At 41.6% G+C, this 24,210-nt stretch overlaps 1 protein-coding gene across 8 annotated transcripts in view; it reads right to left on the bottom strand.

Moving 5' to 3' along the window:
* The window catches only part of unm_hu7910 (un-named hu7910), a 225,457-nt gene that overhangs the window by 24,459 nt on the left and 176,788 nt on the right, over positions 1-24,210 (bottom strand). For all 8 annotated transcript variants that reach the window (XM_043689310.1, XM_043689302.1, XM_043689307.1 and 5 more), the window contains 6 exons: positions 15,327-15,418; positions 11,873-11,959; positions 10,045-10,195; positions 7,108-7,244; positions 1,380-1,478; positions 397-486 (listed from right to left, as the gene is read on the bottom strand). In XM_043689310.1, coding sequence (XP_043545245.1) covers positions 397-486; positions 1,380-1,478; positions 7,108-7,244; positions 10,045-10,195; positions 11,873-11,959; positions 15,327-15,418 — 656 coding nt within the window. The remainder of the gene's footprint in view (positions 1-396; positions 487-1,379; positions 1,479-7,107; positions 7,245-10,044; positions 10,196-11,872; positions 11,960-15,326; positions 15,419-24,210) is intronic.

Below are 24,210 nucleotides of genomic sequence, written 5' to 3'. Positions count from 1 at the left end.
ACACACACACACAGAGAGAGAGAGAAGGGGTGGGGGGGGGGGAGGAGAAAAATAACAGCAAAAGAAATATGTCAACGTATTTCAAAAGATAATACAGGAAAGTAACAGTAAAATAAAATAAAATAAAATTTAGAATATATAATCTAAATTTTAACTGGAAGGTTAACCCTCTAACTTTAAATTGGCTAGTTTTTACTAAAAGCGTCTTTCAAAAACATTTTTAAAAATTTTCAATCTTTCATTAAGTAGTATTTCCATGAACTCCATGTTAATTTTATCTTAGTATAATGACACAGCATTGTGGAAGAAATACACTTATGATCTTAATCAAGGCTTTTTGCAAACCAAACTCTACTGACCCATGTTTATAAAGTAAGAATGTGCAGTCATACCCACCTCCTTATCGCCCACTCGCTGCATTGCATCTCCTAAGTGGAAGTAAAAGCGACCATCATCAGTCCCTGGCTCCCCGGATAATAAACCTTCCTGCAGAAATTGGATGTTGCAAAAATCTTTATGTCACAAAGCCAACACACAGCAGATACATTCCTCATTACTCACTCGGACAGATCCACCTGACTTTGTGTCTATCTTGTTTTTTTCTATTTCATTGCAAACCGTTCCCTGAATTAACCATCTTCAGCACAATGAGAGCAAATAGCAATCTTGCAAAAACACATTTAGAATGCTGTTCCAAAACTCAGCAAGGACATGGAAATTATTTCTGGCTCAACTTGAAATGCAGCAGCACCACATGATGGAAGGATAGGTTTCCTGCATTTCTCAGCCTTTTTCTGAAAGAATAATCTTACAGTTAACTATAACACACAGCATTTCCTTGTATCCTCTGAACCTCTATTTGTGCGATCAGTTTTACATTTCGATGGAGATCAAACTCCCTCCTATTTGAATAAGACTGAGAATGATATGTCTTTCCTTACCTCTTAGAACACAGTAATGTAAGCAACGAACAACACCAAGCAGATTTAAACAGTCTGCAACATTCTGCTAATACATAATGTATTCTTGTGAAAAGGCTAACAGATTCTGTGTGGTACAACAAATATTTATCACAAACACTGATGATAGCTGTAAGGCTTTGGGTTATTGCGAATATAGCATCCGAAGTAGCTATAAGCAGATCAAAAAATTGATGGAATGTAATATTGAACTGGGCAATGAAATACAAATTTGGATTTGGCATTAATTGTTGAATTAGCGTTGCTTTTACTTTCAGAATGATCACGGCCACTTTAACCGGCATTATTGTTCATTCCAGGAATATACCCTGCATTTCATTAACCGGTTTAGGTTATGATGTTTAAATATGGTGCAACAATCAGCTCAGCGTTAGTTAACCTAACTAGTGCAGTGCTTACCTTTAGATATGGAATGCTTTCAGCTATCTGATTCCTAGCTTTGAGGATGAATCCATAATGAACTTTAGCAAAGCCATCATTTGGAGCCAGGGCCAGAACCTGCAACAACACATCACATTATCCCCAGTTTCACTGTTTTTTTAAATCTTCCTGGGGCCTTTACTGAACTGTTAAATCAAACTGAGCTGCCCTTCAAACAGAACTATTCTTGATGATTTTCTTTACTTTAATATAATTAATCTGTATCAAATTAACCTTTCTAAGTTAGGTCTGCTAACCTAGCTGAGTGAAGGGGAGGAGCTGAGAGTCTCAGCAATGGGAGAGATCATTGAAGAGGGAAGTCATTAGGGAATATAACGAGAGAGCACAGTGCCACACAAGCCTCTCTCTGTTTTACTGTCACTGTTATGTGGGTCCTCTTATCAATGCTCATTATCATTGAAATTAGTGAAAAACTAGAGGGATAGGTTTAGGGTGAGAGGGGGGAAAATTTAAAAGGAACCTAAGGAATAACTTTCTCACACAGAAAGTGGTGCGTGTATGGAATGATCTGCCAGAAGTGGTGGAGGCTAGTACAATTACAACTTTTAAATGGCATCAGCATGGGTATATGAATAGGAAGGGTTTAAGAGAGATATGGGCCGAATGCTGGCAAATGGGACAAGATTAATTTAGGATATCTAGTTAGCATGGACGAATTGGACTGAAGGGTCTGTTTCTGTGCTGTACATCTCTATGACTTGTGGGGATCGAGAGAATAACTTTCTCCATGCAAGTCAACTTACTGAATGCATTTTTTGTTACTCAGACAGATTTGTAAAAGTTGACAGTTGAGAGATAGTGACGTCATCTTGTTATACTTGAAGAGGTAAATAGCTAAACTGTGGAAGAAACAATTATTTGGTAAATTTAATTTTGATGGGATATTGAAAATTCATCTCATTTTTTTCATGGAAATAGAATGCATTGAATGCAAATACAAAACAGACAAGGCGATGCGAAGTCAGTGAGGATGGAATAGTGATATTAACCGTTGCACTGCTGAATGTGGATGTTGAAGCTATGAAAAAAAACCAAAGTTTCCATTAAAGCAGAAGCTGTGGATGCAGAATGCCATAGGTTAACTACAATTCTAGATTGACCTTTGTATTCAGGGACACCATGCAATTATGCTCCTGACCTGTGAGAATACAGGGTCAATGAGAACAAAGAGGCAGCATGGTTGTGATCCCGATGAGAACCATGGCAATGGAATTTTTGATAACAAACAGCTGAAAATTTGTTGTTTATGAGACTGATTTGGCACTGTTTGATTGGCAGTCTAGACAGAGGCCACCTTTGTTTCTAAGCAACACTATCTGGAAGAATTTGAGAGAATGGAAATGGACCCAATTTCTTTTCTCTCCAGAGTCTGGCTTGCGCGCTCACTCTGTGACTCCATTCATTCTAAGTTTTCTGGCTTTGTGCCCAACACTGGGTTATTTCAGAGCATTATCTACTGAAGACGTATCTGGTAAATATTGTTTGAGAAAGAGAGACAGCCAGGTTTCTTCACAATCTTGTTCAATGCCCAGAATGCGGGAAACTATTATTATTTACATTATTTACTCATAAAAACTGAATACAAATTGCCAAATCCTTCTGATGTATGCAATAGCCTCGAGTTATACATAATTTTAATTTAGTGTCTCTACCACATTTAATGACGTGCACTTTCTCCAACAAAGCATAGACAAAGTGAATCCTTATTCAGCAGAGCAGACTGATTATATACATCGTTGAAAATGGTGACTATGTTACTTGTTACATATCATGGTCTGATTTGTAACTGACAATTAGATTTCTATAACCTGGATTTTTCTGTCCTAACATTTGGTCAAAGTGCAATCACTGGACATTAAAAATGGTGGTTGGGACTAGGTATCTCACAACAAGTTATGTCATAAGAGCCTGTGGTGTTGGAGGTAGTACACTGGCATGGATAGAGAATTGGCTGATGAGTGAGTGGGGACAAGGTATTCTTTTCCAGGTTGGTAACCTGTAACCAGTGGGTTCCACCAGGATCAGTGCTGGGACCGCAACCATTTACAATATGTATTAATGATTTAGAGGAAGCAAGTTAATGTACTATAGCCAAATTTCCATTTGACACAAAAATAGGCAAAGAGGCAGGTTGCAAGACAGATACAAACAGTTTAAAGAGGAACACTGATTGGTTACGCAGTGCACAAACGGAGTATAGTGAGGGAAAATGTGAAGTTGTTCATCTTGCAAGGCAGAACAAAAGAGAAGTTTTATTTTAATGAGGAAAAATCGCAGAATGCTTCAACACAAAGGGACTTGGGTAAATTAGTGCACGAAACACAGAAAGCTAGCACACAAACAGGGGCAGCAGGTAATCAAGGCGGCTAATGGAATGTTGGCCCTTATTTCAAGGGTGGAAATGTGTTGCTGGAAAAGCGCAGCAGGTCAGGCAGCATCTAGGGAACAGGAGAATCGACGTTTCGGGCATTAGCCCTTCTTCAGGAATGGGGGTTATTTCAAGGGGGTTGGAGTATAAGAGTAGAGAAGTCACACTGCAACTGTATATGGTGCTGGAGAGACCACATCTGCAGTAATTTAAGGAATGGCTCCTCCCCAGAACATCCTGACACCAAAAACAGTTATGTAAGAATCCTACTCTGACTCCAATTCAGCCTTCAACACTATTATCCCCTCGAGAATGATTACTAAACCTAGTGATCTCTGACTAAGCCCCACTCTCTGCAACTGGATCCTTAGTTTCCTGACCCACAGAACACAATCAGTGAAGACGGGGGACAATATTTCATCCTCACTAACTGTCAATACTGGAGCCCCCCCGGGCTGCGTACTCAGCCCCTACTGTACTCACTGTATACCCATGACTGCATCACCAAATACCAGACTAATGCCATTTACAAGTTCACTGATGACACCACCATTGTGGGTCGAATCTCGATGGCATTTTCCAGATGGTGGAAGACCTGGAAAAATGGTGCACTGAGAACAACCTAGCTCTCAATGCCGGCAAAACCAAAGAACTCATTACTGACTTTTGGTGTGATGTTACTCATGCCCCCCCTACATATTAACAGCACAGAGGTGGAACAAATGGAGAGTGTCAATCTCCTGGGAGTGGTCATCCACAACAAGCTTTCTTGGACTATTCACGTGGGCGTACTGTTTACAAAGGCCCAACAACAGCTCTTCTTCTTCAGGCAGCTGAGGAAATTTGGCATGACAGCAAATACCCTTGCCAACCTTTAGAGGTGTACCATTGATAGTATTGTCTGGATGTATCACTACCTGATATGGCAACTGTACCCTTCAAGATCGGAGACGGTTACAGAGAGTGGTGAACTCGGCCCGGAAAATCACAAAGACCAACCTCCCATCTATAGAATCCATCTACCAGGCCCACTGTCAAGGAAAGGCCATCAGCATTCTCAAAGATCCATTCCACCCTGGCAATGTTTTTCTACATCAGGGAGAAGGTACAGAAGCCTGAACACATGCACCAGCTGGTTTCACAACAGTTTCTACCCTACTGTTATTAGAATACTGAATGGACTCTCAAACTCTTAACATTCACCTGTACCTGTGTTTTCGTTTTTGCTGCCGTTTACCTATTATTTACTATCTATGCTACTTAACTGATCTGCCTGTATTGCTCGCAAGACAAAGCTTTTCACTGTGCCGCTGTACACGTGACAATAAATTCAATTCAAATTCAAATATTATTTCATTTAAAACAGTTAAAAGGAGGTTCACTTGGATGATTCTTGTTATGGAGAGACTGTCTTATGAACAAAAGCTGAACAGGTCGGGATTCTACTCATTGGACTTTTGAAGAGTAAGGTGATCTCACTGAAGCATAGACGATTCTTGAAGCTTGACAGGATAAATGCTGACAAGATGTTTCCCGTCATGGGAGAGTCAACGACCAGACAGCATAGTCTAAAATAAAGGGGCACCGACTTAAGACTGAGATGAGGAAAAATTTCAACTCTCCGGCCTCTGAACTCAGGGACACTGCAGGCCCTGGTCCCTGGGCAGCTCATTGTTTCTCCAAGTACAGGGTAGTTACTTCTTGCACTTATATCTGATTGGCTGTAGCAACACCGACTGGAGAAAAGGCCTATGATTGGAAGCACAGCTCTTTACATAATCTCCCATTTATACTTGTGCAACATAAAATCTGGCTTCAAATTAAACAATTTAAATATAAACTAAAATCTCTGTTTATGTTTTTTTTGTCCTGGTTTATGACCCCTCTTGCTTAAAATATGTAATTATTCATTACAGCAACCCTCTGAATGAGCTATAAATTCATCAGGCAAGTAGACATCAGTCAGACGGTGTGAAACGTTCTGGAGGGCACTACACTGTTCACGGTAACGTGAGCTTGATTCTTTTTGTTAGATTTTAGCTCTTAAGGTAGGGGACGATGGAATGGTCTTAATGAGACTATTAAAGTCATGTTTGTTTATTTTATCTGATATTCAAGCTTTTTCAAGACTGGCAAATGTTATTATAGAGCCTGGATGTGGTTTATCGCGAATATTAGAGAGGTGTAGGGTGCTGCAGGGGTCAGTGAAACTGTACAGTTCTGTGAATGACACTTAGACCTGATACTTTGCGGGGTGGTGGTATGCGTTGAGGGGGTTAAGGAGTAGAAGGGGAATTGGAGTGGAAGATTGATTGTTGAGGGAGCTTCATCTCCAGACTACGACAATGTCTCAAATAATGGAAATTGGCTTTTTAACTCGGCAACCTTGGCATTAGCTCATCTGACAGCAGATCCAATTTCTCTGGATGAACAGTGTCAACAAGCAACAATCTACAACATCACAGCAATCTTGTGACTCAAAGATGGAAATCCAGTTCAGTGTGTCTGAATAACATTCTTATGTCTATCAACACTAAATTGAATACTGAATTTAAATTGCAATAAAGATGATAAATAACATTTAAACCACCTGAAAAACCATGATTGGATTGACACTGAACTGCTCTTTAAATTTTCTTTCATCTTCTTAATACCTATTAACATTTCTGTGCATCTACAGAGGGATGAGGGGACTTTAGGAATTGTGGTATTTGCACTGCTCACTGTTCCCTTCCTAAAGATGATGACTCATGCTAGCACAGAGTACCATGCATTTTCTACTTTGTATGTAAGGTTTTGTACCCGAGTACCTTTGTAGCAAAGATGGGGCTGGGAATGGTGATATTGTACACTTTCCACGTACTTCTATACTTGAGGACATGACAATAAAATAGAATTCTAATTCTAACCCTCTTGTTTGTTGTCCAAATGATCATATGCCTTTATGCTTGAGCTACTCAATGTATTCTAGCACAATGATCAGTTGAACTTGATTCCACATTCTCCCACCATCCATATGCACAAACTAACCAGCAAAAGTGACTGAGAAGCAATCTAGAGAAGGATGCCAGGCTAATTTGATAGGTTTCTAATTTACGGCTACTGAGGTAGTGTTCATAGCAATAACTCATTAAATCAGCTAATTTAGCACTGATTAAGAATGCATTATTCATAATCCACACGGTTCAGTTCCATGATGGAAAATTCAATTTACAAATTCAGCATTAGGAAGTACATAGTCATCAGAATATATTATTTTTAAATGTGAAAGTCAAGAATGGAAAACCAATATTCCATTCCATTTCTTTTACAACTTACCTCTTCATAGACATTCTTGGCATTATCATTGTCTCCCAATAAGAGGTAACCTACTCCAAGCTCATTCTTAATTGTGACATCATCTGGGTAACGATCTACTAACTTCTGTAAGGTCACCACGGAACGTTTGATGTGGCCTGCACATACATACAGAAAATCAAATAGACATATCACAGCTCTGTGACTGGAGACACAGCTCCTTAAATGTTGGGTTATAGACAGGAGTCAAAGAACAGTCAGTTCAGAAGTTTTAAGAAACTACTGACCTTATTTCACTCGAGTCATGTGTACTTGTCATTTTCATATCTTTGGAATATTTGTCTTTAATTGCCCTTTACACATCACATTTAGTCTTCTGCTCTGCTTAAGGCAGTAAAAGCAGCATAAAAAAGAATATAAAAGTTTCACCAGCTGACTGTGATGAAACGGTTTTCACCGGTTCCTTACTGACAGCAGCAATCCAAAGGGATGTGACCAACAACAGAGACAGGACTGGTGCCTGGCATGTGGTGGGTTCTTTGTTATAAACATCTTACGTAAATTTGCAAAGCAGTTTGTCCTACAGTAAAATGTCTTCTATTTATTGGTGTTTAAATTCTCTACCTTCCCAATACTGAAAATGGGAGATCCAAGGGAATTGGGAACCCTGCAGATACATATCATTAAACGTCATAAACAGATGCAGAAAACAGGCAGAGAGTTAAGTAGAATGCTGCTGTTTACATCTGGAAGTATGGAATATAAAGAGGAGGACTGCAAGTGTGAGCAGGAACTATCGGAAATACTGTGCTCAGTCCTGGGTGCTGGGGGAAGAATGTGTTGGTCAGAGTGCAGTGTAGAGGCACTAGACTGAAAGCTAAACTTCAAGAGTTAATTTATAAAGTCATATTACAAAAACCTGGTTTGTATTCCTGGAATTTAGAAGGTTAGCAGGTGACTATTAATGTGAAAATATAGTTCTGCTCTTTGGGATTGGTCTAAAAATTACAGCCAGACACTTGGGGGATGAAATTAGGAAGGGGTGGCAGAACTAATGGTCTGGTGGCTCATATTTCGAGGTTGGAGTGTAAGAGCAGGGAAGTCGTATTGGAACAGCACAAGGTGCGAGTGAGACCACATCTGGAGTATTGTGAACAGTTTTAGTTCCCTTTATTTAAGGAAAGATTGCATTGAAGGCAGTTCAGAGAAGGTTCCCTAGGATGATCCCCAGTATGGAGAGATTATCTAATGAATAAAGGCTAAACAGGTTAGAGCTCTACTATTAGAGTTTAGAAGAATGAAAGGTGATCTCACTGAAACACACAGGATTCCTAAGGGGTTTGACGAGTTAAATGCCGAGTGTTTCCCCTCATGGGAGAGTCTGGGACCAGAGGGCATAGTCCCAGAATAAAAGGGCACCAATTTAAGACTGGGGAGGAGAAAAATTCCAACCATAGAGAGCTGTGGGGACACAGCCCTTGTGTATACTTAAGGCTAGATGGAAAGATTTGAGATCAATCAGGGAATTAAGAGTTACGGGGAAAAGGCTGGAACGTAGTTGTGAAGAACATCGGATCAGCCATGAGCCCAATGAATATTGGAACAGGGTCAAGGGACTGAACAGCCTGCTCCTGGTTCTTATGAACTAACCTGGGAAATCTCTTCTGAAAACTGCAACTGATGCTAGATCAATTGTTAATTTTAAATCAGAGACTGTTATGTTTAACAGAATTGTGAAGCAATACAGAGCTAAGGCAGGTTGATGGAGTTAGGGCTTTGACCAGCCATCATCTCATTGCAGAGTGGAACAAGGGCTTGAGCTCATTTTGGGGAGCGCCTGACCATGATTTGATATTAGTTTCTTAAGAATGTGTAAGGATACTCTCTTCTTTGTAAATGCTGACTCACTTTAAACTCAGCATGCTCACCTCAATTTCATTGACAATATCAGCATTAACAGTTTGAAGGGGTTCACATTAATTCTGACAGGCTCTATTCCCTAACACTATTGTAAAACAATCAAGTTGCTGTTGTTAAAATCTTTTGCAATTCATTAAAAGATATTTCCTGCTTGTAGCCCTTCCTATTGGATTTTTCACCTTTTGCTGCTCTCTGCACCATCCTCATTCACCCTAGTGTTACTCGGTATTTCTGTACGCTTTTATCTTTGAGTTGAATGTTGTTGCCTGTCTCTTCACTTAGCCAGGGTTTATTCTGAGACAATTGGAGTGCTTCCCCTTTAGGGGTTGCAGCTGGTTTTATAGCTTACCAATTTCTTATTTGAACACCACCTATTAACAATTCTGCCCTCTTTACAACAGCCAACCCCAACTTCATGCCCAAGAAATCTTCATGGCTGTTTTGCATTTCAAACACTATGCTAAACTCAGTACAAGGGTGAGCAAGCTGTGAGGAGGACATAGCCTGCATTGATATGGGTCTGCATAGATGGGGAGTGGGCAAAAACATTACAGATGGGACTATTTTAAGGTTGTCTACTTCTGGGGGAAGATTAGAAAAAAAACATTAAATGCCAGTAAAGTACAAAGTGCAGTTGCATGGAGAGATCTGGATGTATTCCTGTTCTTGCACATTTATCACAAGAGGTTAGCATGCAGGTGTAGCAGGTAATTAAAGCAGCAAATGGAGTGCTGGCCTTCATGTGCCTAGGGGATAACTCCAGACATTTTATTGGCTTATTCTAGATGTTAACAAAACAATAAATAAATTCTAACTGGAGTTACTCTGCTGGCCCTACTAATCTCCTTTCTCGTCTGAGCTTTTGCATTTCTGTAACCCAACTGCACTGCTAGAGGAAAAGTGAATATTGAGCTGGCAATTTGACTTATGATTTGAAATTGGAAAATCAAAAAAACCTGAACTTCATAATCTGAGGTTTGACAAAAATTAGTTATAACTTTCAATATGCTATTCAAGGTTTATAATGAAATTTCTCACCTAGAAACTGCTGCCTGTTTGCTTGTCGTTTTATTGCTAACTTCACCAGGTCTGCAGGTGGATTCGGCATGTCAGCCACTTCTCCATAGGTATTTATTGCTCTCTGAAGTATCTCATTGCTTCGCATTTTTTCTGCCAAATCATCTTCAGACTGAAAGAAATTGCAAAGTATTAAAACCTAAACAGTACAGTTCTTAGTCCATTGCAAGTTCCATCAATACACAGCAACCTTTCAGAATGCTTTCATGCTGTCAATTCAGATAGCAGTCCACAATGTGAGACAAAAGAGTCTCTTAATGATAAAATCTTTGTTGAAAATACTTTGACAGATTGTGACTTTCATTTCCCATTATGAGAGTTAATGGTCAAGTGTCGAGGTAAATTAAAAAGATAACGTCATCATAGTCCCAGAGGACCATAGGGCAACTGTTCGAGAGAGGTGACTGGTTGTGGTTTAACCTGAGGGTCACCACACCTCAGGCAAGAGGAGAGGTTGAGGAGGAGAGTCCTTCATGGTAACCTCAGCAAGTATGGGAAATGAACCCACACCTGATAGCATCACAGCATAACAAAACAGATGTCTAGCATAAAGGTAAAGACACTAGTGGACCATGGGCTGCTCTCTCATGAGAGACAGAAAGAGATAGAGAGACGACCAACAGTCGTTTAACCTGAGGGTCACCGTGCTCCAGGCGAGGGGAGAGGTTGAGATGGAGAGCCCTTCGTGGTCACCTCAGCTGATGCAGGAATCAAATTCATGCTACTGGTGTCACTCATGCCAATCTTTACCAGTCCATTTTTATATTGAGTGTGATTAGTCTGAACATTACACGGGCTGAGAAATGACAGGTGCAGAGGCAGCTAGCTGTGATAAGTTGCAGAATTCGGCTGTGGAAGCTCTTCTGACATCACCACATTTCGATCACAATGATGTCAGCAACAGCATACACATGTCCTGTCCCACTTTCATTTCATGATAATTAGTTCTTAAAAGCTAAGTCAGTAAATGATGGAATAATTTGATGATTTCTGACCCATGTTTTTGTCATGGAGAGTAGCATAGCACAGTCTCACACCCATGCTTGACAGACAATTGCAAAACATACTGGCAATGTCCCATAGCATCACTGGACAGTGATATGTCACTGCAACACTCTATTCTTGTGCGACAGCCCGCTCTCCAATAACACAGCCTTTCTTATATTGTTTTCTTTAAAACAAAATCCTCTCTGCCCATTTATTGCTCCAAAACAGGCAACTCAACCCTCGACAGCTTCCGTGTTGTGTCCACTTCCATCCACCCCCCACCCCCCGAAAACAATGGCAGGGCTACAGATAATTGGCAAAATGTCACAGTAATTCAGACATTGAACATAAACATAGTTCTTTGTACCTGTAGTGGAAGTGAGGTCCCTCCGAGAAATGTTTTTCACCGATTACCATACCCAATCAACTTATGTACTTAGTTATGAAAAGGAACATGACTTGTCTCAATTACCATCCTGGAACTATACATGTGGGGAATCGGTTCAAGACTAGTTAGGGAGGATGCACACTCCCCTCAATGTATTTGCCTGCTAGCACCATCTTCTAGGCTTACAGAAGGAATAAACTACTTTGGAGAGGTATTATAGAAAGGCATACTCATGGAATCATCCCCTCTTATGCAGCTGACAGTGGGGTAAAAGAAAAACAGGGAAACCATCTATCCCATGGTAATGGTGAGAGATTACAATAGAACACACCCCCTTGGTCATTTTTCAACATTAAAATAAAAATAAAACAAATAAGAGCCATCGAATGAACTTGTAACAGATATTCTACTTGCCTGGGCTTTCCCATATTTAGCTCGAGGACTGTGGGGATAGCTCTTCAGAATTTCATTAAATGCCTGGAGCGCTGCTTCAGATTTACCCTAAGGGGAAGGGAGAGGACGTTTAATATTAGTGGAAAGAAAATATTTTGTGAATTCCACAGCAATATATACAAGTCATTCCACAACAAGTTTAAATAAAGTCACATTACTCAAACTTGCTAAATCTTGCTATCTGTAGTTATAGAGTCATACGGCGTGGAAATAGATCCTTCAGTGCAACTCATCCATGCCAACCATTTTCCCAAACTAAACTAGTCCCATTTGCCTGCAATTGACCCATAATCCTCTAAACCTTCCATATTCATGTAGCTATACAAATGTCTTGAAATGTTGAAACTATACCTACATCCATTACTTCCTCTGGTAGTTCATTTCACACAAAGACCACCCTCTGGATTTTCATAAGCATTCAATAATATGCCGCTAAAAGGATTACTAAAATTATGGCTCAAGGTAATTCCAAGCATCTTCATTCATTTATCTGGAAACATCTTACAGCTTTCACTGTACCATCTAATTGGTTCATAAATGATTCTGTGAATCCAGTTCACATATTGATCTGGGAAGAATTTCCTGATATCAGCCTAACTTGACTTTAAACTGATATTAACCTGTGTCTTTCTTTGTCATGCTTTCACAATATACTGGAAAGTAATATTCTGAATTTACCTTTTCCACATCATTGACTATGAACGTATACAAGATTGCTTCTTTTACCTTTCCTGATTGAACAGTATTAATTTGTCAGACACTCCTTCTAACACTATAGCAGAGGAAAAAGGCCCTTGGGCCTGTTGGGTCTGTGCCAGTCAAAAACCACCACCTAATCAAATCCCATTTTCAGGCACTTAGCCCATAACATTGTATGTCTTGACTTAAATATGGAGTTGTGCGGCATGGAAACAAACCCTTCGGTCCAACCAGTCCATGCTGACCATAATCCCAAACTATGAACATTCCTGAAGAAGGGCTTATGCCCGAAACGTCGATTCTCCTGTTCCCTGGATGCTGCCTGACCTGCTGCGCTGTTCCAGCAACACATTTTCAGCCATAATCCCAAACTAAACTAGTCCCACCTGCCTGCTCCTAGCCCATATTTCTCCAAACCTTGCCTGTTCATACAGCCACCCAAATGCGTTTTAAATGTTATGGTTGTACCCACATCCACCACTTCAGAAAGTTCATTCCACACGTGAACCACCACCCTCTGTGTAAAATATTTGCCTCATGTCTTTTTAAAATCTCTGTCCTCAAAAAAATGTGTCCTATAGTCTTGGAATTTCCCCAACTCGGGGAAAAGACAACTACCACCAACTCTATCTATACCTCTCATTACTTCATCAGGTCACCTCTCAAACTCCTATGCTCCAGTGAAATAAGTCCATGTTAAGAGTTTCTCTCTCATCACCCTTGTAGGCAGTGAATTCTAAATTCCCACCATCCTCAAATCTCCTCTACACCTATTGCCCCTTACCTCAAGACTATGGTTCTTACATCAAGATGAGAAATTTCTTCCTGTCTACACCATTCATAATGTTACACATCTCAATCGTGCCCCCCTCACAATCTCCTCTGCTCTAAGGAGAACGACCCCAGCCTGTCCAATCTATCTCCATTACAAAAATTCTCCAGTCCAGGCAATATACTTCTCATTAATCGCATACAAATCCATCACCTGATCTGGTGAACTTTAGGATGGGCTCTGAAATTGATCCAGGAGTTGGACAATCACATTGGATAACTACATTTCAGCAAGGTTTGAGTTAGGTGGCCAAAACTGCACTCTCCACCAATCACTTTACAAAAATGTTAAAATGTCGATGAATTGGGAAAGCCATCTTATTAATGAATCAATGAATGAATGTTCTCTGATGTATCAAAAGGTGGTTAGGGTTTTCTGGACCAATATTCTTCAAAATTACACTCAAAGTGCAAACAGTGTGAGCAAAAGGTGCCCCTCCATATTTGGATTGGAAGAGAGACATTGAGAGGTAACAAACTTTGATTCATAATGGGAAGCTCAAGATGGCTTTGATCTGGCCCAGTACATTTTAACTTTTGAAACAAAATGTTGTTATTCATTCTGTTGTCCACTGCTAGGTCATATGGCCGGTCAGGTATGGACTTTAACAACAACTGCTAGTGAGCACTTACAGAAATGGCACTGTGTCATGAATCACAAACTGTGTCATCGATTTAGAGTTTAAAGCAAACATGGTAATTTACATAAGACACTACTTTCAGACAGCAGTTAAAGCAACAAAAAATTGCTCTACTTTAAGACGCAATTGCTGCAATCTGCACAATCACCAAGAAACAGAAAATGTCACAGGTAGCCTGGTTTAATTGGCGCCCAAAGGTTCAGATTTCATTTAGGGGCGGGGTTAAGGCGTCACTTCTTTAATTTCAGATACTTTTCCAATTTGGTATTACAAATAGATTTACATTCTAGCTGACTTACCCAAAACAGTAGAAAAATAAAGACCCCAAAAAATGAGCTGCACTCTCATGAAGAAAAACATTGCATACAAATTTCAATAGCATAATGTCCAGAGCATCAGAATCAGAAGGAAAGTGGGAGGCAGAGAACTGAAGTCACAGTGCTAACTAATGTGACAGAACCAAAAATATTAAGGCAGCAAGACTCAAGGTGCTTTGTTTTAATGCACAGACAATTCACAATAAAGGGGATGAATTAGTGATGTGAACAGGTATGATATAGTTGGGATTATGGAGACGTGGCTGCAGGGAGTCTAGGCATGGGAACTGAATTTCCAGGGGTATACATCTTTGAGAAGGACAAAGAAGCAACAGAAGTGGAGCAGCATTGCTGGTAAAAGAGGACATTAACGCAATAGTGAGAAACGATAACCGCTCCAGTGAAGTGGAATCTGTGTGGGTAGGGCTTAGAAACACAAAAGGGCAGAAAATGATAGTGGGGTTTGTATACAGACTCCTATAATGGCAATGTTGGGTAAGACATTAAAGAGAGAATTAGATATGCAAGCAATACAGACACAGCTGTATTTATAGGTGATTTTAGCCTGCCAACCAACCAGCTGAGTTAAATCAGTAACAATGGCATGGATGAGGAATTACTGAAGTGTGTATGAAATGGTTTTCTGGGTCAATACACTGAAGAACTAACTGGAGGACAAGCCATCCTAGACTGGGTTATAAAAACAAATTTCTGGAAAAGCTCAGCAGGTCTGGCAGCATATGTGGAGAGAAATCAGTCAATATTCAGGTCAAGTGACCCTTCTTCAGGACACAGCAAGCTCATAGGGTCAGATGGCCTATTCCTATTTTCTGTGTTTCTGTAAGTCAACTGGTGTTGAAATAGCTGCTCAATTCCAGTCACAGTAACTTGGTCATTTGGAGATAAAGTAGAGAATTTACAGCCCACCTTTTTGCGCAGCTTTTCAGCAGCATCCAATTCGACCTTAATCATCTTATCAAACTTGTTCAGCAGCTTTGGTTTCTTTTTCTTAGCTGGACCTAATTCAGAAAGAGTTAGCAAAGTTTTAATGATGCCTCAGTTCCGAAGGTTAAAAAAATGGTGATGTCTCTCATCTGAAATTATAATTTCTTTCATACAAATAAAACGCCCAACGTGTTTGGACCATTTCATGTTTTCCAGTCAAAACTTTTTCAGGACATTGACAGAACTCCCAGAGATATGTTATCAATACCTAATGGAATGCAGCATTTTCAGGTATATCAGCTCAGATTGTCTGCTCATACATAAGCTTTTCACAAGAGCTTCCTAACAAAGCAAAGATTTTAGCAGGAAATGTTCAGAGAGTCAGAGAAAATAAATGAAATATCAGCATAATTAATTCATACAGCAAATATAGGAGTTGTGAACTACACAGATCAGAAAGTCTAACAGCTGCCATTTACTTCAGACATTTCTGGGCTAACAGTGCTCAGACAAAAAGAAATAGAACAACAATTCACGGCTGATCTAACATTCCTCATGTCCACTTTCCTGCCCTTTCCCCATAACCGTTGATTCTCTCGACTTTGTCCCATTCTTAAACAGTGCCACATTTGCAATCCTCCAGTCCCCTGGGGCTACTCCTGCATTCAGAGGGGCCTGGAACATATCTGCCAATGGCTCTACGATTTGCTCCCTTACCTTTCTCAGCAATCTAGGATGCACGCCTCTAGACCTGGCGACTTCTCTATCTGGTGTGGTGCCAGCCTTTTTAGCCCCTCTTCTACACTGCTCAGTTGTTCCAAACCCACATTTTCAGTGATCGTCATTTCAGTCTTAAAGTGGTGTCCCTTTATTCTGAGACTGTGCCCTCTGGTCCTACACTCTCCCATAAAGGGAAACACCCTCCTCAGTGTGCACTTTGTCATGACCTTTAAGAATCTGACATGTTTCAATGGGATCACCTCGCATTCTTCTAAACTCTCATAAATAGGAGTCCCAATCTGTTTAGCCTTCCTCCTGATATAATTCTTCCACCATCTTGGTGAAATTAACCTTCTTTACATTGGTGAAATAGAGGGAAAAAAAAACCTAAAGGTCAAATAGGTGGGTTTTACAGGGTTATAGAGGAAATAACCTCTATTATCTCGGTGTAAGAGAGAGATTCCAGACAATAGGGTCCAAGCAGCTGAAGGGATGGCCTTGTGGCGATGGAAAGCAGAGGGGTACAAAGGAGGAGGGGGGGGTGCAGAGGAAGACTGCAGTGCAAGGTGGGAGCACTGGAAAAGGCATTCAGGATGAAGCCTTGCTCCTGTACTCTAATCCTCTCAATCTTTAGTTTGACTTCTGCACCTGCACTTCCAGCAACTGGTATACACCTCCCTAAATTTCCAGCTATTCATATAATAATCTACCTTCCTGTTTTTACCTCTGAAATGTATAACCTAACATTTACACCTAAGATTTTGTACCGAGGTACCTTTGCATCTATGATGGCTGTATTTATGACAGCACATCCTGCCACCCAGCTTTCCTTAGTTACCCTCTAACTTGGTGCATTTATAAAATATCCGTGAGTTTACCTTGCCTCTGTCGGGCATGTTAATTTCCTGTTTAATTAAAGCTCGGCAGCTTCAAAGCTCAGATATGCTTTGAGGAAGTGGCACTTTGCCTTTCCCATTACATCCAACACGGTATGCTGTTCGACATGGGGTGAGGGGGCATCGCAAGCGAGTGAAGAGAGAGCATGAGCAAGAGCAAGAGGGAAGTGGGGGTTGGGGGGGGGAGGGATGGAGAGGGAGGGAGAGAGTGTGAGGTGGGGAAGTAAAAGATCTCAGTTTGGAAGCTTCACACCTGCTCACTGTGGCAGCTTCTGCACTGAACCCTTTTTTTCTCTCCTTTGATATCTCCCACTGCACCTAGCCCAATTTAACTTCAAGTAGCTGTTTCCAATCCACCATTGATATGTTCCAATCCAGTGTACCAGCAAACCCTGTGCTGATACTGCCCTGTTAAGGTGCAACCTGTCCTTGTGACCTCTAAACCCAGCCCCATTGAACATTCTGCAGGAATGCTCATCTCCCCACTCATACATTCAGCTCTTTTTGAACTCACTTGAGTGACATTAGCAATCCTGAGATTAGTTTTTAATAACTTTAACAGGGGAGATGATGGCCTAATAGCATTATCACTAGGCTGTTAATCTAGAGACCCAGGTAATGTGCAGGGGACCCAGCTTCAAATCCTGCCATGGCAATGCCACTTTTAAAAATTTACATAACAAGCTGACAATGAGGTAAATTATGTTCCTAAGATTACAATTTTATTGATTAAACAGCATAAAATTAGGCAGCATGTATACAGGAATTATATATTGGGAACGTTTGGAGGTCCTGACACAGTTAATTTGAACGCGACAAAAATCAGAAATTGAGAATCTTACAAATAATACATTGTCAATCGTCAGAAAACCCTATTTGGTTCACTAATGCCCTTTAAGTAAACTGCCATCTTCACCTGTCTGGAGTACATGCGACTCCAGACTCAGCAATCTGGTTGACTCTTAACCATCAGGCATGGGCAAGAGATGCTGACCCAGCCAGGGATGTCCTACTCCCATGAATGAGTAAAATCATTATTTTAACCTGCACCATCATCTTTCTACTGATGTCACTGGTATCAAACAGCACCATGATCTCTGGCTATCACCATCACAAAGTTTTACAACTTGGAAGGTCATAGCATCCTGGTTAAGTCGAAACACCTTGCTACTTTCCGAGTAACTGGATGTCCTTTCGTTATCAGTACCATTTCCAGACCTTTTCCCATCTGCCCACCACGGTTTTGGCTTAGATTGTAAAACCCTGGTGGAATCAAAGCCTCAATTTTCAGAACTGGATACTGGTTAAAGAACACGATACACTCAGGGCACTACTATTTGCCTGGTCTTTAACTGATTTATGGTTATAGATTCCTGATCTCTCACTGAAGCGGTGAGGTGACTACTTGAAATATGCTCTAGCAGATAAACGGCATAATCACAAATTGCTGTTCAAGCTGAAACTGTTCCACCTCTTGGTGGGTCTTGCATATGCAGCTGTCGAGGAACCATGTGTCCTTTAGTTTGCACATGGCACAGTGAATGCATCTTACAGGAGGGAAGTGTCCACCTACACCTCTACGTATTGAGCTACTAACATTTAAACCTAATTGAAACATGGCAAACTTAACGGCTACCAAACTTACAACTTCTTAGGTTAAGGAGCATCAGCATTAATATTTATATATGCAACAATTTACTCAGAAATAGCTACTCCTAGAAGACTTGAAGTTTCATTGGAGAATTAATGCACTTATGACACATGCTGCCATGTTGAGGATTGGGTTTAAAGATCAAATCTTGCACATCATACTCACTTGGACACATGAATCATTTACCAGATGATGAACAGCAGTCCCTCTGGACAGCTGATTCAGACTAATTTCTCTTCAATAATTAAATGGACCTACTCTGGAGTTATTCCTTAAATCACACTGGTGTTGTACCATTTATTTTGACATGAAAATTAACCAACTCTGGAAATCAAAGCTTTATGCAAATAAAAGTTTAATTTTGTGACATACTAAATTAATTTTTGCTTTTATCAAGGGTGTGTAGTTAATGACTAAAATTATACAAGTGCTTAACCCCTTCCCTGCTGGACTATTAAATGTCAACATTCAGAAACTAGCCAATCTATGCACACACCGAATTAAATGCCACTTTTAAAAATTTACATAATGTACCTCATTGTCAGCTTATGTTCCTAAGCTTCCAATTTTATTGATTAAATAGTATAAAACTAGGCAGCATGTATTTAGAGCTGAAAATGTGTTGCTGGAAAAGTGCAGGTCAGGCAGCATCCAAGGAACAGGAGAATCGACGTTTCAGGCATAAGCCCTTCTTCAGGAAACTGTATTTAGGAATTCAGCATGTATTTAGAAATTACACATTGGGAACTTTTGGAGGTCCTGACACAGTTGTCTCTGTGGGAACCGTCTGAGAAGTCTTAACAATGGACAGTGACTCAGCATCTTGAAGCCTCTGAAAAGGTTCCCAAATCAACTGAGAGTTCACCTACGTATACAATCCCTCCCCCCAGGCACAATTACTCAACCTCAGTTGACCCTATCCCCCAACCCTCTGAGTGCCACACCTAATGTCCTTGGACATAACCCGACCCCTTCCAACTTGACCCCAGACTCCCCATTGATCTCTCCTGACATCCCTGAATCACCAACAACTTACCTTGGATTCAACCTCTGTCCCACGCTAAGTCTTATCCACTTACTGCTGGCCTACTCCCTCACTGTACCCAACCTTCACTCATTCATTACAAATCGTTGAACAGGGAGATATTTGCTACTGTCCAGTTAGATGGAACCTTTCCTGAATCGAGGAAATTTTAGATAACACCAATGTGTCTACCAAGTCATGAGCAACCTCTTTTAAGATCCTAGGATCAAGTCTTTCTGGACTCAATCTGGATAAGTGAAAGGTGATGCATTTAGATAGGTCAAACAAATTGAGGATATACAGTTTGCACATTCTCCATGTCTGCATGCGATTCCTCCGGGTGCTCCGGTTTCCTTCCACAGTCCAAAGAGGCGCAGGTTAGATGGACTGGCCATGGGAAATGCAGGGTTACAGGGATAGGATAGGGAGATGGGTTTGGGTGGGATGCTCTTCAGAGGGTCAGTGTGGACTCAATGGGCTGAATGGTCTGCTTTCATACTGCAAGGATTCTATGGTTTTATGGTAATGACCAGACCTTGGGAAGACTAAGGATCAGAGGGACCTTGGGGTGCATCTCTACTGGTCCTTAAGGAATCAGGACAGGTGGAGAAAGTGATTAAAGTGGCATATGGTGTACTTGCCTTTATTAACCAAGGCAGAGAGTTTAAGAGCTGGGAGGTTAAGCTGGAACTGTATAAGTAGTGAAAGTGAGGACTCCAGATGCCAGAGGTTAGAATTGAGAGCGTGACGCTAGAAAAGCACAGCAGGTCAGGCAGTATCTGAGGAGCTGGAAAGTCGATATTTCAGGCAAAAACCCTTCATCAGAAATGAGGCCGGGAGCCAAGGAGGTGGTGAGATAAATGAGAGGAGGAGGGGGGTCGGGGATAATGTGGGAGGGGGGGGTGGAAAGGAATTGAGGAAACTGGTGAAATCCACATTGATGCCATGTAGTTGCAGGGTCCCGAGGCAGAAGATGAGGCATCCTTCCTCCAGGTAACGAGTGTTAAGGGGTGGCAACGGAGGTGGCCCAGGACCTGCACATCGTCAACGGAGGGGGGAGTTGAAGTGTTTGTCCACAGGGCGGTGGGGTCGGTTGGTGCGGGTGTCCCAGAGATGTTCTCTGAAGTTCTCTGTGAGTAGGCATCTTGTCTCCCTAATGTAGAGGGAAACTGCACCAGGAGCAACGGATACAGTAAATGACATGTGTGGAAATGCAGGTGAAACACTGATGGATGTGGAAAGCTTCTTTGGGGCCCTGGACGGAGGTGAAAGGGGAGGTGTGGGCGCAGATTTTGCAACTTCTGCAGTGGCAAGGGAAGGTGGGGGTTGGTGGGGGGCATGGACCTGACAAGGGATTCATGGAGGGAACGGTCTTTACAGAAAGCGGATAGGGATGGGGAGGGAAATTTATCTCTGGTGGTGGGGTCCATTTGTAGGTGGCCGAAATTGCGGATGATGATGCGATGTACACGGAGGTTGGTGGGATGGAAGGTGAGAACCTGTGGGGGGGGCAGTTTCCTGTCCTTGTTGCATTTGGAGTGGTAGAGTGGTGGGGTTGAGTTTGGAGGTGCAGGAATGGATGAGGTGCGCTGGAGGGCAAATTGCAGTCTTTAAAGGAGGTGGCCACCTGGGTGTGTTCTGTGGTGGAATTGGTCCTCCTGGGAGCAGATACGGCGGAGGTGGAGGAATTAGGAATAGCAATTTTAGAGGCAGCAGGGTGGGAGGTGGTGTAATCCAGGTAGCTGTGGGAGTTGGTGGGTTTGTAGAAGATGCGAGTGTTGAGTGAATCACTGTTGATGGAGATGGAGGGGTCCAGGAAGGGGAGGGAGGTGTCAAAGATGGCCCAGGTGAATTTAAGATCGGAATGTGTTGGTGAAGTTGATGAACTGTTGGCATCATAATGTCACTGCCCCATGACCAAACACTTCAACTCCCCCTCTCACTCCACTAAGGACATGCAGGTCCTGGGCCTCCCCCATCGCCATTCCCTCACCACCCAACACCTGGAGAAAGAATGCCTCATCTTCTGCCTCAGGACCCTCCAATCCCAGGGCACCAATGTGGATTTCAACAGTTTCCTCATTTCCCCATCTCCCACCTCATCCCAGATCCAACCTTCCAGCTCAGCATCACCCTCATGACCTGTCCATCTTCCTTTCCACCTATCCGCTCCCCCTCCCCTCCAACCTATCACCATTACCCCCCACCTCCATCCACTGCTCACAGCTTCATTCCTGATGAAGGGCTTTTGCCTGAATCATCATCTCTCCTGCTCCTTGGATGCTGCCTGACCTGCTGTGTTTTTCCAGCACCACACTTAAACTGTATAAGATATTAGTTAGCCACAGCTAGTGTAGTGTGTACAGTTTTGGAACCCAAGTTATAGTCATATGTCATAGCACTGGAGAGGGTACAGAGGGGTTTACCAGGATGCTTCTTGCTTTGAACAGTTTCAGTTATGAGGACAAATTGGACAGACTGGGTCCCTTTTTATCCATACTGGAGAGGAGATTGAGAGGAGACATGATTCAGATGTATAAAATAGATGGGATAGACCGGAAGAAACCTTTTCCTTGATGAAGGGATGAGTGACCAAGGAACATGATTTAAGGTAAGGGGCAAAGGTTCAGACAGGATGTGAGGAAAGACATTTTCACCCAGAGGGTGATGAGAATCCAGAACTCACGTCAGTAAAGTGGGGGGGGAGAGGGGGAAGAGGAGACAGAAACCCTCATAAGTATTATTTCAATGTGCACTGGCAATACCAAGTGTGACAAGGTTCTAAGCCAAACGTTGGAGAATGGAGCGAGAATAGTTAGGTGGTTGCTTTTAACCAGCAAGAACACGACAGGCCAATCAATCAGTCTTTTTCTGTGCTGTCGATCTCTAGGATTTGGAGACTTAAGTAAACTGCTGGAGCTGTGAACTGAATATCACTTCCCACATGACTCTAATTTCACTACTTTCCTCTTTTCCTTCCAAGTCCTGATTTGCAGCTAATACTGGAACATTGTTAGTATTCTCTGTAGTAAACAAAGAATTCCAATCACACCATAGCAGGCAGAGAATTTAAATGCAATTAATGAATAACTTTAGAATAAAAAGTAAGTATGAACAATACTGAGCGCAAAACTAGCGGATTGTTGATAAAAACATACAGGTCACTAATGGACTCTGCTATTCTTACCAGTCTGTTGTCACACGAATCTAAACTTAGGGCAACGTGGTTGACTCTTAACTAGCTGAAGGTAGCCTAGCAAGCCACTCAGTTACATCAAACCACCATGCAAGTCAAAGAATAAAACGGGCTAATTCGACTAACTCACCAGGATACAAGGAAATGGTTGAGTGAACTCAGTAAAGTAAAAGCTACAGGACATAACATCCCAGCCTTAGTATTAAAGAGTTGTGCCCCAGAATTGCCATGCCTCTTGCCAACAACAACAATGATGACATCAACACAATCATGTGAAAACTACTTAGATTTGCCATGTTCACTAAAATCAAAACAATCCAATCTAATGAATTGTTATTCTAGTCTATTCTTACTCACTGCAGAAGTTCTTCAGACTTGTTTCCAATCATTTTTTAGCTGCTTTATCAATGATTTTCCACATAAGATTAGTCTTTAGTTCTATTCACAATTACTCCAATGTAGAAATCACCATTTCCACCAAGCAGTAAGACTTGGACAACTTTCAGGCAGCACAGTAGTTTGTAGGTGGCACAATGGTTAGCACTGCTGCCTCACAGTTCCAGGGGCCCAGGTTTGATTCCACCCTTGGGTGACTGTCTGCGTGGAATTTGCACATTCTCCCTGCCTCTGCACGAGATTCTTTCAGGTGCTCGGTTTCCTCCCACAGTCCAAAGATGTGCAGGTTAGGTGGATTGTATTAGTGAGTACAGTGGGTTCTTTCTTGATTATGTGTTTTTGGAGATAAGTCTCTTGATTAAACTTAAAATATAAGCCATAGCTGTTAATTTAACCTGGGGCAATGTTCGGTTGAGGAATAAGACAGGGTTATTTTCTGGGTCTGTAGATTGTGAAGGAGCAAAAATGGCCTTTGCAGTGATATGTACTTCTTGTCAGATGTGGGAGTTTAAAGAGAGTTTAAGGGTTACTGCGGATTATATCTGCCATAAATGTTGTTGGATGCGAATCTTATCAGACCGAGTGGATCAGTTGGAGAGACAGATAAGCGATAAGGAATTTGCAAAAGCAACAATATGTGATAGATGGCAGTCATAGGAAGGGGGGGGAAGTCTCAGATACAGTCACATAGATGGGTTAACTCCAGGTAGGGTAAGAGAGGTATGGCATTGAGGGTGAGTTGGAGGTTTGGATTAGGAGTTGGCTAGCTGGAAGAAGACAGAGGGTAGTAGTTGATGGCAAATGTTCATCTTGGAGTGCCGTCACTAGTGGTGTTCCGCAAGGATCTGTTTTGGGACCATTGCTGTTTGTCATTTTTATAAATGACCTGGAGGAGGGGTTAGAAGGTTGGGTGAGTAAGTTTGTGGATGATACAAAAGTCGGAGGAGTTGGTGACAGTGAGGAAGGATGTGGCAGGATACAGC

Source organism: Chiloscyllium plagiosum, chromosome 4 (assembly GCF_004010195.1).
Source record: "Chiloscyllium plagiosum isolate BGI_BamShark_2017 chromosome 4, ASM401019v2, whole genome shotgun sequence".
Classification (NCBI taxonomy): domain Eukaryota; kingdom Metazoa; phylum Chordata; class Chondrichthyes; order Orectolobiformes; family Hemiscylliidae; genus Chiloscyllium; species Chiloscyllium plagiosum.
This window is presented reverse-complemented; position numbering and strand designations above follow the sequence as displayed.